At 44.7% G+C, this 12,576-nt stretch overlaps 1 protein-coding gene across 1 annotated transcript; it reads left to right on the top strand.

The window, feature by feature from the left end:
- The first annotated feature begins 196 nt into the window (after positions 1-196).
- On the top strand, positions 197-9,534 carry BRAT1 (BRCA1 associated ATM activator 1). The gene is made up of 13 exons (XM_080354128.1): positions 197-399; positions 1,182-1,336; positions 1,741-1,888; positions 2,802-3,174; positions 3,269-3,388; positions 4,517-4,608; positions 4,866-4,984; positions 5,479-5,665; positions 6,047-6,120; positions 6,691-6,793; positions 7,077-7,175; positions 8,177-8,355; positions 8,573-9,534. The coding sequence occupies exons 1-13, from the start codon at positions 222-224 to the stop codon at positions 9,302-9,304; spliced, it is 2,559 nt and encodes an 852-aa protein (XP_080210254.1). The 5' UTR covers positions 197-221; the 3' UTR covers positions 9,305-9,534.
- The last annotated feature ends 3,042 nt before the right edge of the window (positions 9,535-12,576 follow it).

Raw genomic sequence — 12,576 nt, forward strand, 5'->3', positions numbered from 1 at the left:
CCGGGAGCGCGGGGACAACCTCGGGCAGAGCACGGCCCGGAGAGCAGCCGCCGCAGACACCACAACCCGGGACACCGCGGCGGCGCCCTGCGGGTTGAACATCTCCCGTCGCACCGCCCGCCTGCCCTCTAAGCCACGCCCCCCGCCTTTTGACCACGCCCCCACCTTCGCGACAGTCGCTTTGCGGCCGCGGCCGGTGACGGGGCCGGTCCCCGGTGGCCATGGCGCTCTCCAAACAGTGGTTCATCGAGCGGTCGCGCCGCCGCTTCGCCATGACCCGCGAGTGTGGGGTCCTGCTGCCGGGCGTCTGCGCCACCCTGGCCGACCCACGGCGGCCCGGCTTCGACGACACCTGCCTGGAGAAGCTGCTCGACTGGTTCCGGCGCCTGACGGCGTTCGGTGAGTGCCCGCCGGCCGCGGGCCAACTCCCCGCCCCGGGGCTTCCGAGGGGAGGGCGGCCTGCAGGCCCGGGCCTCGGAGGTGCTGTTCCCCCGCTGAGACGCTGGTTTTAGGGTTTGAGGCCTGTAGAATCAGAATCGTTTTGGTTGAAAAAGACCCTTCAGATCATCGCGCCCAACCGTCAACCCAACCCCCGGCACTGCCCCATGTCCCTGAGAACCTCATCTCCACGTCTGTTCAACCCTCCAGGGCTGGTGACTCCAGCACTGCCCTGGGCAGCCTGTTCCAATGCCCCACAGCCCTCTCAGGGAAGAAATTGTTCCCAAGATCCAATCTGAACCTTCGCAGAATAACAGAGTGGTTGTGGTTGGATTGGGTCTTGAGAGATCATCCAGTGCAATCCACCTGCTGAAGCAGGGTCACCAGAGCAGATCACACAGGGTCATGTCCAGGTGGGTTTGAATGTCTCCAGAGAAGGAGACTCCACAGCCTCTCTGGACAGCCTGTTCCGGGCTCTGGCACCTCAAAGAAGTTTCTCCTCCTTCTCAAATGGAACCTCCTGTGCTTCAGCCTGTGCCTGTTGCCCCTCATCCTGTCGCTGGGCACCACTGAAAAGAGTCTAGTGCCATTCCTTGGCTTAATGTGGACACAGATTTGTCTGTAATGGTTGTGAGGGTTTACACTCAGCTCAGGCGAGCACCTTAGAGTTACAAGACAAGACAGAAATCCTGGCAGTGACCCTCTGTTTTCTGGCCTCTTTTTGGCTCACACCCGGTCGCTAGATCCTTCAGTGGAGCTGCTGCAGAACAACCCCTGTCTGACAGAATTCATCACCTCCGTGCTGGCAATGCCAGAGCCCAATCCGAGCATCCTCTCCTTTACCCTGCGCTTAGCTGGGATACTTGCATCTTCTGAAAGCCGCTTCCAACACTTGCAGGTGAGTTGGCTGCCCAGGTACGTGCTGCCACGTGTCTGTTTCCTCCTTCTATACAGACAACAGCAGAAAGTGTATGTATTCTACTTAAAAAATTTCTGGCATACATCAAACAACTCAGCAAACAGTGATATGGTAATTACGGCTTACAATCATACCGTTCCTTTTCAGTTCTCATCTAAAGCTGCTGTCTTCTTACTTCTGTCTTGCCACAGTAGTACTATGAAGGCTAATATGTAATTGCCCCTAGCATCCTAAAAACAAGCAAATTTGGCTTTAAACGTCTCTATTGCTTAGTCTGGGAAAGAGACAGAGTTAAAGCATAGAATTCTTAAAATTTGGATGACAGAGCAGCCTCTCCACTCCCACCCAGCCCCTCTGCTTACTGTGTTCTCCTCTGGCCACAGCAGGAGAAGCTGCTGGCCAGGCTCTTTGGCACGGATGGGCCTCTCAACAGCACACTGTGGGAAGATGCATCTGTGCGAAGTGGCTGGGTGAAGGGTGTGCACAGGATGGCACAGCACCAGCCTGCCCTCCACTTCCTCTGCAATGGGGGTGAGTACCTCTAGCACTGGGAGCTCCCCAAGTCCTCTATGTCTCTTCCATCCTAGGCTGTTGCTCAGATGTCAAATGAGAAGGAGTTTTCATTTATTTAAGATAAAAATAATCAGTTTGTCAAAAACACAGAAGTCTTTGAAAGATGGTGGGGGTTTTGTTAATTAGTTAGACATTTAATTTTTTTTAATTGTTCTTTTCCCCAAATGCTAAAGATGGTGCCCTTTTTAGAGAGAAAAGAGGCACATCTTATGAAACACATAATAAAACCAGCTTATTAAAAGCCTTCTGTACTCTTATTTGTAACTCTTACTAAAAGGTACATTTCAGTATGATTTTAGAACGGAAAAACTAAGGAGGAGCTCATTTATCTCTTAATACTTGCACATTTGCAGTCCCATTGTTGTTATGCAGGTATGTAAATTCTACTGTTAACACTGACTTTAGATCCTGCGTACAGAGGGGCCTAAAAGACCGGGTTGTTATTAACATGCAGCATGCGCTGCTGTCCTCATAATGGAAATGTAGTAATGTTGCTGTTGCTCGTGTTTTACCTACTGTTTGTGTCCAGAGATGATACAGGCTCCCGCCGTAAACACACAGTGGGTGTGCTGTCAACTCTTCTAATTTTACTAATGTTACATTGAAATCCTCTTCTGTTCCTCAGTTATTAAAACACCTGAGGATCTGAAAACAATTTTACTTTCTTCTTTTGTTTGCTTGTTGTGAAGGACTGGCTGACTTTGAAAGGCTGTAGAGACTACAGAATAAAGTATAAAAACTCCACTGATGCCGTTTAAAGCTGTGTGGTACTTAAATGAGAATGATACATGGTTGAAGTGCAACAAGGCTCCACCTCACAATAGGAAGGCTATTGTTTTTCCCTCCAGTGACTTGTTTTGTTTTCACACAGGAGGCATAGATGTTGTCTTCACTCTGCAAGGGGATCCCAGCCTGTTCGTGGCTTCAGCTGCCAGTAAGCTTCTGGTGCACGTGCTCACCTTCTCTGTGGAGTCTGAAAGTACTAAACCTCTCACTACAAAGGACTGTGACTGGCCAGCGTGTGCCCAAATGATTATAAAGCATATAGAAGATTCCCTTCGGTCCCGCTCTGCCTCTCACATTGAGCAGTCATTAAAACTGTTAACTAGTGTGTTTGACAGTTGTCGTGCTATGTGGACTGCAGTACTTTGGTCGGGTGTAGCAAAGCAAGTTGAATCCTTTTTGACAGAAGAGACTGTTCAAGTACAGCACATGCTGGCGAGGCTTTTGCTTAACGTGGCACGGTAAAGACCTTCTGGGACCTTGGATCCAGTGATGAAATATATCCTTTTTCCGCCATCTGATATGACAAATTACTTATGCTTCTTTTCTTCTCAGGTCTCCCGTGTTTCGTGACACTGAAGGTAGCATTTGGCCATTAGTGACTTCTGCTCTGAAACACTTAACCCCAGTACAAGCGGGTCCTTTGGCAGCGGGACTTCTGAGGTTCTACAAATGGTAGGACTTACTGCAATGGAATTTTAGCAGTGTTTCTGTACTAATATCTCTGATGTCTTTCCAAGAACTGCTTTTTTCCTCACTGCATTTTCCACCGCATTCCTTAATATGTAAGACTGTTTGGCAAGAGCCGTACCAGTAGCTAACAAACTTGAGGCACTGATAGTAAGAATAATACAGTTTCAAAGAGAAAGAAATGAAAGGAGCCAGTATCTCATTTGTACGTGTATACTTGCATCTTGCCTATAGCCAGCCTATTTCAGGAAGAAATAGCAAACTCCTTTAACTTTATACTGCCACGGTTGATTAAGATGGACACAATTTGACTACCTGTCCAATCCAGTAGCCTCTGTTCAGTTTTCACTTCTACAAAAACACTGGCTAGTGTAAGAGCTTCCACTGCTGTCCAGCAGAACTGTGCATCTGGAGACTCTGTCAACATTTGTAGACTAACTTCGGTTAGAAGGAGCCTGTAGAACTGATTGAATTCAGTCTCTTGCTCAGTGCAGGGCTGACTTCAAAGGCAGGTCAGGTTGCTCAGGGCCTTCGCCATTCAAGTTTTAAATATCCCCGGGGATGAGGATTCCACAGCTTTTCTGGGCAACCTGTTCCAGTGCTTAATTATTTTCTTTTCACTATGAAAAGTATTTTCTGTATATCCAGTTAGAATCTGCCCTGTTGCAATTTAAGATTCTTGTCTTGTGCACCTCTGAGAAATCTGCCTGTATCTTCTCTGTAGCTTCCCATTAGGTAGTAAAAAGCATCAAGAAATCATCAGATGTTAAATTAATACAGCTCATATGGATACTGATTTACAGGCCAAGTAACACTTAGATACAAGGACACCATTTGAACTAGAAATACCTCTCTCTAAACCCCATTCTTACACAAAATCCCACTATTTGCAGAGCTTGTTAGGGCTGCTTATAAATTCCAGAGCCATTTCTCCTCTACTTTCAGTTAGCCAGGGAAGCCTGGAAGAAGGCTTGAATTGTGATACTGCTTTGTCATTGCTGGCTTGTTTAAAAGCCTGTATGAAAAACATTATTCTGCTCAGCATTTAGGGGCAGATGTTTGGGAAGGAATTGAAGTGTTCTCGTTTTGGTAACTGCTGTTTCCTCCTTGAAGCCCACAAGATGTGAGGATTCAGGCACTGACTGTTCTACTTCAGCCAATGGACTGTATTTTGAGAGCAGCCTCCCAGCCTCTGGAACATGCAGGTACAGTTGTGATAGAAAAGTTAGAGAGCAGTCAGCTTGCCAGCATTTTAGGTGACTGGTGCAGACAAAACTGGAGGATGAAGAGTAGAAGAAGTCAAGGACAGTGACAGTGTTTGCGGTAAAGTGCAGCATCCTACTGACAATTGCATTTGAAGGAATATTCAAGCTACATCACCTGCATATCTTGATTAACTTTAGAAATCACAGTCCTTTGTATCCACTAACAACATGAGCTCTTCCCTTCTCTGGTCCTCTAGGTTTGCTGGATGAGTCTGTTAGTGATCCCACCACTCTGGAAAGTCTTCTGTCCTCCAAGTCATCTTGTGTTAGTCTCCTGTGTCAGACCCTCGCTCGTCTGGAGGAGCTGCTTACTCTGGTAACACTCAGAAGGAAAAAAGCCTGGGGGTCAAATTGGGCCTTGAAAGACGGTGTTAAGATTGGTTGCAAACTTTTGCAGTAGAGCTTAACAGAACATGGAGAGGAGTCGAGAGTGAGGGCTTCCATATGTTAAAGAAATCTAGCACAGTAGACTCCAAATAGGAAAATGGAGGAATACTGAGGCTTATGAAGGGGAGCTGCATTAGTTTTACATGTCCTCACAAGTTTTGTTACCAAATCTTACTTCTACTGCAATTATTGATCCAGTGAAAAAAACATAAATTAAACTGCTTTCCCAAGCAGTGAGAAGATTCTTCTTCCATCTGTGTAATAATTCTTGAGAAAGAGGAAGATCATTTGTTGTGGTACCTTGAGAACACACTAGAAATTGCAATTTTTGCTGCCTTCTGAGCAAAAACTCCTGTTCTGTATGCATGCTTGAGATTTTTGCTGGAAATTGGTTTTCCTTTTATCTTTCGCCCCTCCCGTTAGGCTCGTTCGCGAGTGGATTTACCCCATGCATCTTTGCTACGCTCTCTCATGACACTATTACAATTCTGTAATGGCTTCCTGAGTCCAGCTTCTCCTCTGGGCAGCACAATAAGCCGAATCTTGATCAATTGCTTCAGAGTACAGAGATCAGCTCTTGGTGTCCTAGCAGCACTCTCGGAGCGAAAGGGTGAGTTAATATTTGCTTTTTTTTATTTTGGAAATACTTAACTCTTCTGTAGTTGCAGAATTTTTCATTCCCCTTCACTGATCTTTATGAATGAAGACTACCACTTCAGTTTCTGAAACTTGCTCTTTTTTTCCAATTCTTCCTACTGTCTTGGCTAACCTTACTTTCTGTTGATGAGCCAGGGTAGGTAATGTTGTAATTAAAAAGTTTTTAGTGGTTGTGAGATATTGGATGTTTCTCCTTTACTCTGAGGACTGTACTTGCTTTCTTTTCTGAAACAGTTTTATGATCCTGTGCCTTTCTGTATTTCAGCAGTTGAATTTTGATTCACCTGCTCCTTTCCTCAATACTGGTCCTTTAGTTTTGTTTTCTGTGCTTCAGGCTGTGACGCCCTCATAGAAAGTCTCTTTGAGGTCCTTCTGGCATACCTGGAGAGTCCGAACACCAGCCCTACTGTGAGTGCAGAGACATGCGTGTCTATTAGCTTGTCCCACTGGGACGTGATTCTGAGAAACTGGCTGACAGTAGTTTTTCTTAGCACAGTTTGTATTAGAATATGTAGGAGACTTGTCTTGGTTCTGAGTGGCTTGCAGGAAATAGCTCAAATTCTAATGAGCGAGTAAGCCACCAATACATTGAGTGTTCTTGAAAAGACAAGAGCCATCACATCTAAGAGTAGCGCAAACATACTCAACTTGACATGCCCCTTAAGTATTGAATTCTTTGCATTAAGGGGTTTTGTTTTCTTGCTTTGTTTTGTTTGAATGAGACTGATGACAACTGCAAATCAAAAGCTGGAAGTACTAGAACTTTACAATACTAAGCTGAGAACTGGCATCTTCTAAGTGTTTGTTAGAAATGTTGTATAAGCACTATTTACATATGACTTCTTAGTAAAGCAGCGCATGTACTTGTTTACTCTGAGAATTTCTCTGTAAGTTTGAGGCTAAAACAAGTTTTATCTAGCATAAAGACAACACTATCTCCTCCTGTACTAACGTCTCCCCTGCTTTATATTTCTTTAGGTTCTAAAGAAGACGTTTCAAGCTACATCCAAGTGGTTGGTGCATTTGCAGGAGCCATCCTGCTCCAACAGTCAGCAGCAACACACTGAGAAGATTTTGAAAGGTAATGAAGCTGTCCAAGTTGGGACGAACAGCAGGTAGTGGCATATATGAAATCTGCTCTTGCCTGCCTTTCCAGCTCAAAGCGCTTAGGATTCCTTTGTTCACAATTACGCTGAATTTATGTTTAGCTGCCCAAATAGTGCTTTGAAGAACTCTGGGAGAAGCACACAGCAGCGGCAGAAGGGATTGTATGAGATAAAATGCTACAGAGGTTGTACGACAATTGCTTCAGTAAGACTCGTTGCGTTTCACATCCATTCAAGCTTGTAACTTGGCTTTTACAGATGTGTTTCTGGTGCTGCAGAAGCATTTGTGCAGTCCTTGCTGGGAAGTAAGAGATTCTTCTCTCGAGTTCATTGCTGTCGTGATTAATCGCTTGAAAGGTAGGTGCAGAGGTTGAACAGTTCAGGTTGGAGGAGTATTTCTTTTCATGTTATGAAAGTCAGTCAGGCTTGTGAAGCATCCTCTGACCTGTAACTGAAGGGGTAAGAAAAGAAAGAAGTGTCAAGATTTTTACTCTTAGATCATAATCAAAATCTGACAACTCAGATTTGAGTTGAACTCAGATTGCTGCGCCCTCCTTAGTGACATTTTTGGTGCGTTAAACTGGAGGGTGCTGAGAGAGTCAGAGATGTTGAGACGTATGTCAAGGCAGGTGACATTGCTTAATGGCAAATAATACTTGTCCTTTTTTCAGTTTGCAGTGGAATCTGTTTGGTTTCACTCAGCAGGCTGGGGGCTGGGATTTAGTAGGCTAAAAGCCTAGATCTCTTTACATGCTTTGGATTAATTACTGATTTTCCACGTTATTGGTAGCTCAGGCTTTGCAGCAGGTAGCACTAAGGCAAGGTTAATTCTCCAGCAGTAGTTCTGTCATGTTGGAAGAGAGGGGGATGTTGTCGACTACTGTTGTCCCCAGGTCACAAAGGAAGTATCCACCACACTCAGCTACATTAGCAGTTTCCCCCGCAGCCCCTCTCAGTGCTGCGGTTGCATTCTTTTTCTTTGCCATATGCCTTGACAACAAGAAAGGAAGATTATTTCTATTAAGCAAATGCATAAGTTTGATGAGGCTGAAACCATGTCCCTGCTTGCCCGCAGACGGTTTTTTCTTGCCTTTAGAACAACTGTAAATGGATTTTTCCAAGTGTCATGCAGGGCTTGACTGAGAGTCACCAAGCTGCTGGAAAAGGGGGAGCCTGACACAGAGCGTCTGTGCTCTTGTGAGCACCTGCCTGGGCTCTGCGGTGGCTCAGCTCACTGGCAGCTGTCCCTGAAGTCAGTGGGCATCCTTGTATGACGCAAAGAACTGTTTGCATTGGAAATAGCTTCATGCTCCGAGAGAATAAAGCCACACTTCTTTGGATTGCTGTCTTGTTTACAGACCGGGATGAGTTCAGGCAGTCTCTCCTGTCTTCAGCGGTGCCAAGGCTTACAGAAAATCTTCTCGAGGATCCAGAAAGCTATGTGCGAGCAAGTGCTGTGACTGCTGTGGGACGCTTGGCCTTCATTACTCACTTTGCTCCGGAGTCACCTGTCGTAGGGAATCAATATAATAAAGAGGTATGATGACTTTGTGTAGCCCACTGCAGAATCAAGCAGAACTCCACGTCAGTTTACTGCTGTACTACTACTAACTTTATTCACAAGTTATCTGCAGTCTCACGCAGGCAGGTTTCACAACCGGTAGTTAAGAGACTAGATTTTTTACTTCCACAGTTCTTGTTTCTTTGCATATTCCTCCCCTCATTGTGCTTTCTCTTTGTCTTTTTATGTTTAGAACACTGTAGCAAAGCTTCAAGAAATCTTGTCAACTGACACGGAGGCTTTTCCTAGGAGGGCAGTGATCAGCGTCTTCACCGAATGGCTGACGCAAGGCTGCGCAGCTCAGCTGGAAGACACGGAGCAGTTTGTCTCTAGAGTGATCCAAACTGTGGAGCATGACTTAGACTGGGAAGTCAGACTTCGTGGTTTGGAACTGGTTAGCACTTTCTGTAATCAGACAGTTTCCCGGCTTGGCCTTCCTGAATGCCCATACGCTCCTGTCCCATCCAAAGTCACTAAATCCATTCATCCGCTTGAGTTGCTGCAGATATTTTGCCGAGCAAAACTGTTTGGCTTTTTGTTTAGGTCTTTGTGTGACTGTGACAGAGCAGTAGCTCAGAGAGCCTGTGATATTCTGATTATCTTAGAAGGTCATTTCTATCCAATTAGGCACCTGAAGGAGTCACAAATGACTGTGGATTCAGCTGGAGGACAAGGCATTGCCTGGTTACAAAGGACACTCAGGCAGGGTTCTCTTGCCCAGAACTTCCCCACAGATGGTGATAGTGGGGTGGATTTTCAAGATGCAGAGAGCATGATGCTAGCTTTGGGTACAATAGATTTCATAGAGATACATGATGAGGTAAATAAAAGCAGTGCCCATGTGGAGGAAAGTCCTCAGTCTCTCTTACAGGACATCCTTGCTACTGTGGGCACCATAGAGGACAATGAAGTTGACTGTTACTGAAAACATCTTTTGCTGAGGGAGCAGTTCTTAAGCAGTTTTCTTCTGGAGGAGATATTTTGCTACCAGTCAGGAAGTCGTTCTTGAGAGAGGATAAAAAGAAGTGTTATGCTGAATGGAGAAGGGGATAGTTTCATGAGCTGTTATGGGTTAGAAAATCTTTGCTTTAATACTGATGTTTTGTTAAAAAGTGTAGTCTCCAATAAACTGGTTTATTTTTCAAAGCAAACACATTAAGAAGTGCATTTGTTCTTTTTTAAGTCCTGTGTCTGTTAAGAAAGCACCAGACCATGCCTACATAAGGAAACATTTTTAAAAGTGCCGAAGACTGGTTTTAAGGGACACTTGTTTTGACCTTGTCTGTATCCACAGAGTTCTCAAGTTCCCTGTTGCATTTTGAAGTTTAGAGCACAAGGTGGCATTTAAGGAGTCAAAAGCTGATCATCCTTAACATCAGCTTTCTTCCGTAGGTAATATACTTGTTTGACCTCAGCAGTGACACTAAAAAGCTGACTTTGTTTTTAATTGAATAATTCTTGTGATTTTAGGACTGTGCCATTTAGGAGACTCCAAGGAATTATTCAAATATCAGCAAATAGAAAAATGACTAGTTACAGACGGGAGACTTCACTGCTTATTATCAAGGTCTCTTGACTCCCAGACCTATTAATTTTTAATGGAGCTTTTTTTCTTTTTTCTATCAGCTGGGGTGATGGTGACATTGTTAAGTTTATACCATTTGCCTAATTGCAGCCAAAAGTCTTGTTTATACATAGGAGATGGTATAACACTCCAATGTACAACAAACTGGAAGGGCTCCCTATCTTTAGAAGAGGAATTAAGGACTCCTTTCATCTTTCATTAAAAACAGGCCTCCACCTCCAGCAATTAGGTGACTCAGGGCTGATTTTGTACTTCTCTCTCTTCTGAGCTCACTACATTGCCTTTGTTTTCTCTGCCGCTCTAGTTACTGTAGAGTCTTATTAACACTGCGATTCTTGAACTGACATCCTGCACCTGATAATTGGGAGAAACATGAAGGGTCACGAAAGTCTGAGCAGCGCAAGGAACAAATGCCAGGAAATAAGAGAGTTCAAGAGAGATGAAAGCAAAATAAAACCCTCATGGTTCTTTTTTACAGATGATGGCAATGGGATTTGCAAGCTGAAAATTTAGCTACCAAATTTGTAAATGTGCACCGACAGCTACTAAAGTAAATCATCCATTGTGCTGGCATACCCTCTAGGATGCCCATCTTTGCACACTGTTAAGAACTCATGCAAACCCTACCCCACTTATTACTCATTTTCAACCCGCTCCTTACCTACCAAAGCTGCTTTTGTACCTCCACAAGGTTCTGATCCCAGCCGCACAGCTTGGTACCAGATTTACGCCATGTGGTGGTACCTCTTGCCAAGGAGCTGTGGTCGTGGTGCCCCTAGGGATTTAATTCTTAAGAAGCCAGTCCTGAGAAGGAGAGTTGTTACCCTCACATGCATATTGAGCATTCACTTCAAGTGCTATTGCTGCTTACCACTTCACAACATAACAGCTGTCCCTCCGTAAGCTCTGCACACGCAGCTTGCTCCTGTCACCCCCTGAGGACTCCAGTGACACAGAGATGGAGGTGGCTGCCCGGCCTGCTGTTATAGACACAGAAGAAAGTTCAAAGTGGGCTTTTTGGGGTGAGTTTCAGTGAAAACTGCTGCTTTCACACCATCAGCACATGTAGCTGCGTACAGTTCCTGCAGGAGGCAGGCACCACCGAGGGAGTTTTTCACACCCAGACAGACAGACAGACATTGGCCTCGTTCAGCACAAGAGGCACCGAGGCTGAGAACTCGTTTGCTCTGACACAGGTTGTGGGTAGCAGGCAGCAGCAATACAAGTGTCATCAACACAGAACATCACAGACTAGAAAAATTGATGTCTCCGATGGCTGACACTATAAAAAAGATTACAGAGCTCATTTCAGCTCTTCATCCGCACAGGGAAAATGTAAGTTCTGTTGCCCAATCTATACAGAGTTATGAAATTCCTAGACTCGCTTGTAACACATTTCAAAAAAGTTCTGAAGAAAGAATTTATCCTTTAACTGCTCAGACTCAGACACAGTACAGAATAAGCATCTTTTGCTCAGCCCTACACTAGTAACGACTTTATAAAAGCTGCCAAAAGAATGGCTGTTAATTTTCTGGTTTAATACATTGGACATGTAAAATTCAAATAATATTCTTTGAGTAATTATACTAATTGCACACCTTAGTAAAAAGTGGGCCATAAATATCTAAGGCTTTCGCTTTAGCTTAGATATATGTGATGTGTGACTACAGATCACATATATGCATATTTTTGCAATTTCTTTTGTCCATATCTCATAAAAATTTGCTCTACCTTTCAATGCATATTCATCAAGGCTCCTCAAAAACCACCATGTGTTAGAGAGGAAACTCATCAGCGCGCTTCTCTGCTGAAGTTCTCAGCAATTTACAGTCGAAAAATGTATCAGTAGCAACACCTCTGTAGTCTGCATCATTTCCCTTTGGTGCAGTGGTTTTTGTCCTCTGTGGGGAAATAAAGCGTCACCTCGCACGGCCAGACCTCAGCCTGCGTCGGTCGCTCTTCCACAGACAAGACAGATCTCGTCTATAACCTCACAAGCTGGCACACAGAGAAATGGAAGGACTTTCAAAGGAGTTGCGCATCTGTGGGAACAAGGTGGAACAGAGCTGGTACAGCTGTAACGAAAGCGTTCAGGGCTCTGCGAATACACCATTTATAACTCAGCCCCATATGCAAGGGAAAATGAGCAGTCCCTGCAATACTACAGGTGCAATTACACAACCATTTTAGTTAAAGCACAATGAAACTAAAGAAAACAGTAATTTTACCTGTAGTATCAATAGCAAGTCTCTGCTTAGAGCCCAACAGCTTAAAGGACTGTATTATACCACAAACAGAACAGTGCTGGGAAGGTGCCATTCACACGGCTGCCTCCAGAACAAACCCATCCAAACCAAGTTACTCCCCAGCTCGTTCTGCAGTTGCCCAGTTGTTAAACTCTGTGCAAGGGCAGGAACATGATGTCTGGGACTCAGGGTGCACCCATTACCCCATTAGACCAGATCAGGTGTAAAGTAAAACCATGACCATTAACAGCTCCTGTAGAGTGTTAGGGATTGAACCATGGTAGGTCTGCTCTGTTTCACTCCTTTTGAGTGCAAGACAGGTGGGAATTACCCTTAAGAGACAGATAGACTTTCAGGTCTTTGATT

This window comes from Nesoenas mayeri (genome assembly GCF_963082525.1).
Source record: "Nesoenas mayeri genome assembly, chromosome: 15".
Taxonomy (NCBI): domain Eukaryota; kingdom Metazoa; phylum Chordata; class Aves; order Columbiformes; family Columbidae; genus Nesoenas; species Nesoenas mayeri.

Excerpts from the sequence above, each read along its gene's own strand:
- BRAT1 (XM_080354128.1), top strand. The coding sequence starts at position 222 with ATGGCGCTCTCCAAACAGTGGTTCATCGAGCGGTCGCGCCGCCGCTTC. Across the intron at positions 4,609-4,865 it reads CCAGCCTCTGGAACATGCAG|GTTTGCTGGATGAGTCTGTT; the intron begins GTACAGTTGTGA and ends CTGGTCCTCTAG. Across the intron at positions 8,356-8,572 it reads GGAATCAATATAATAAAGAG|AACACTGTAGCAAAGCTTCA; the intron begins GTATGATGACTT and ends TTTTATGTTTAG.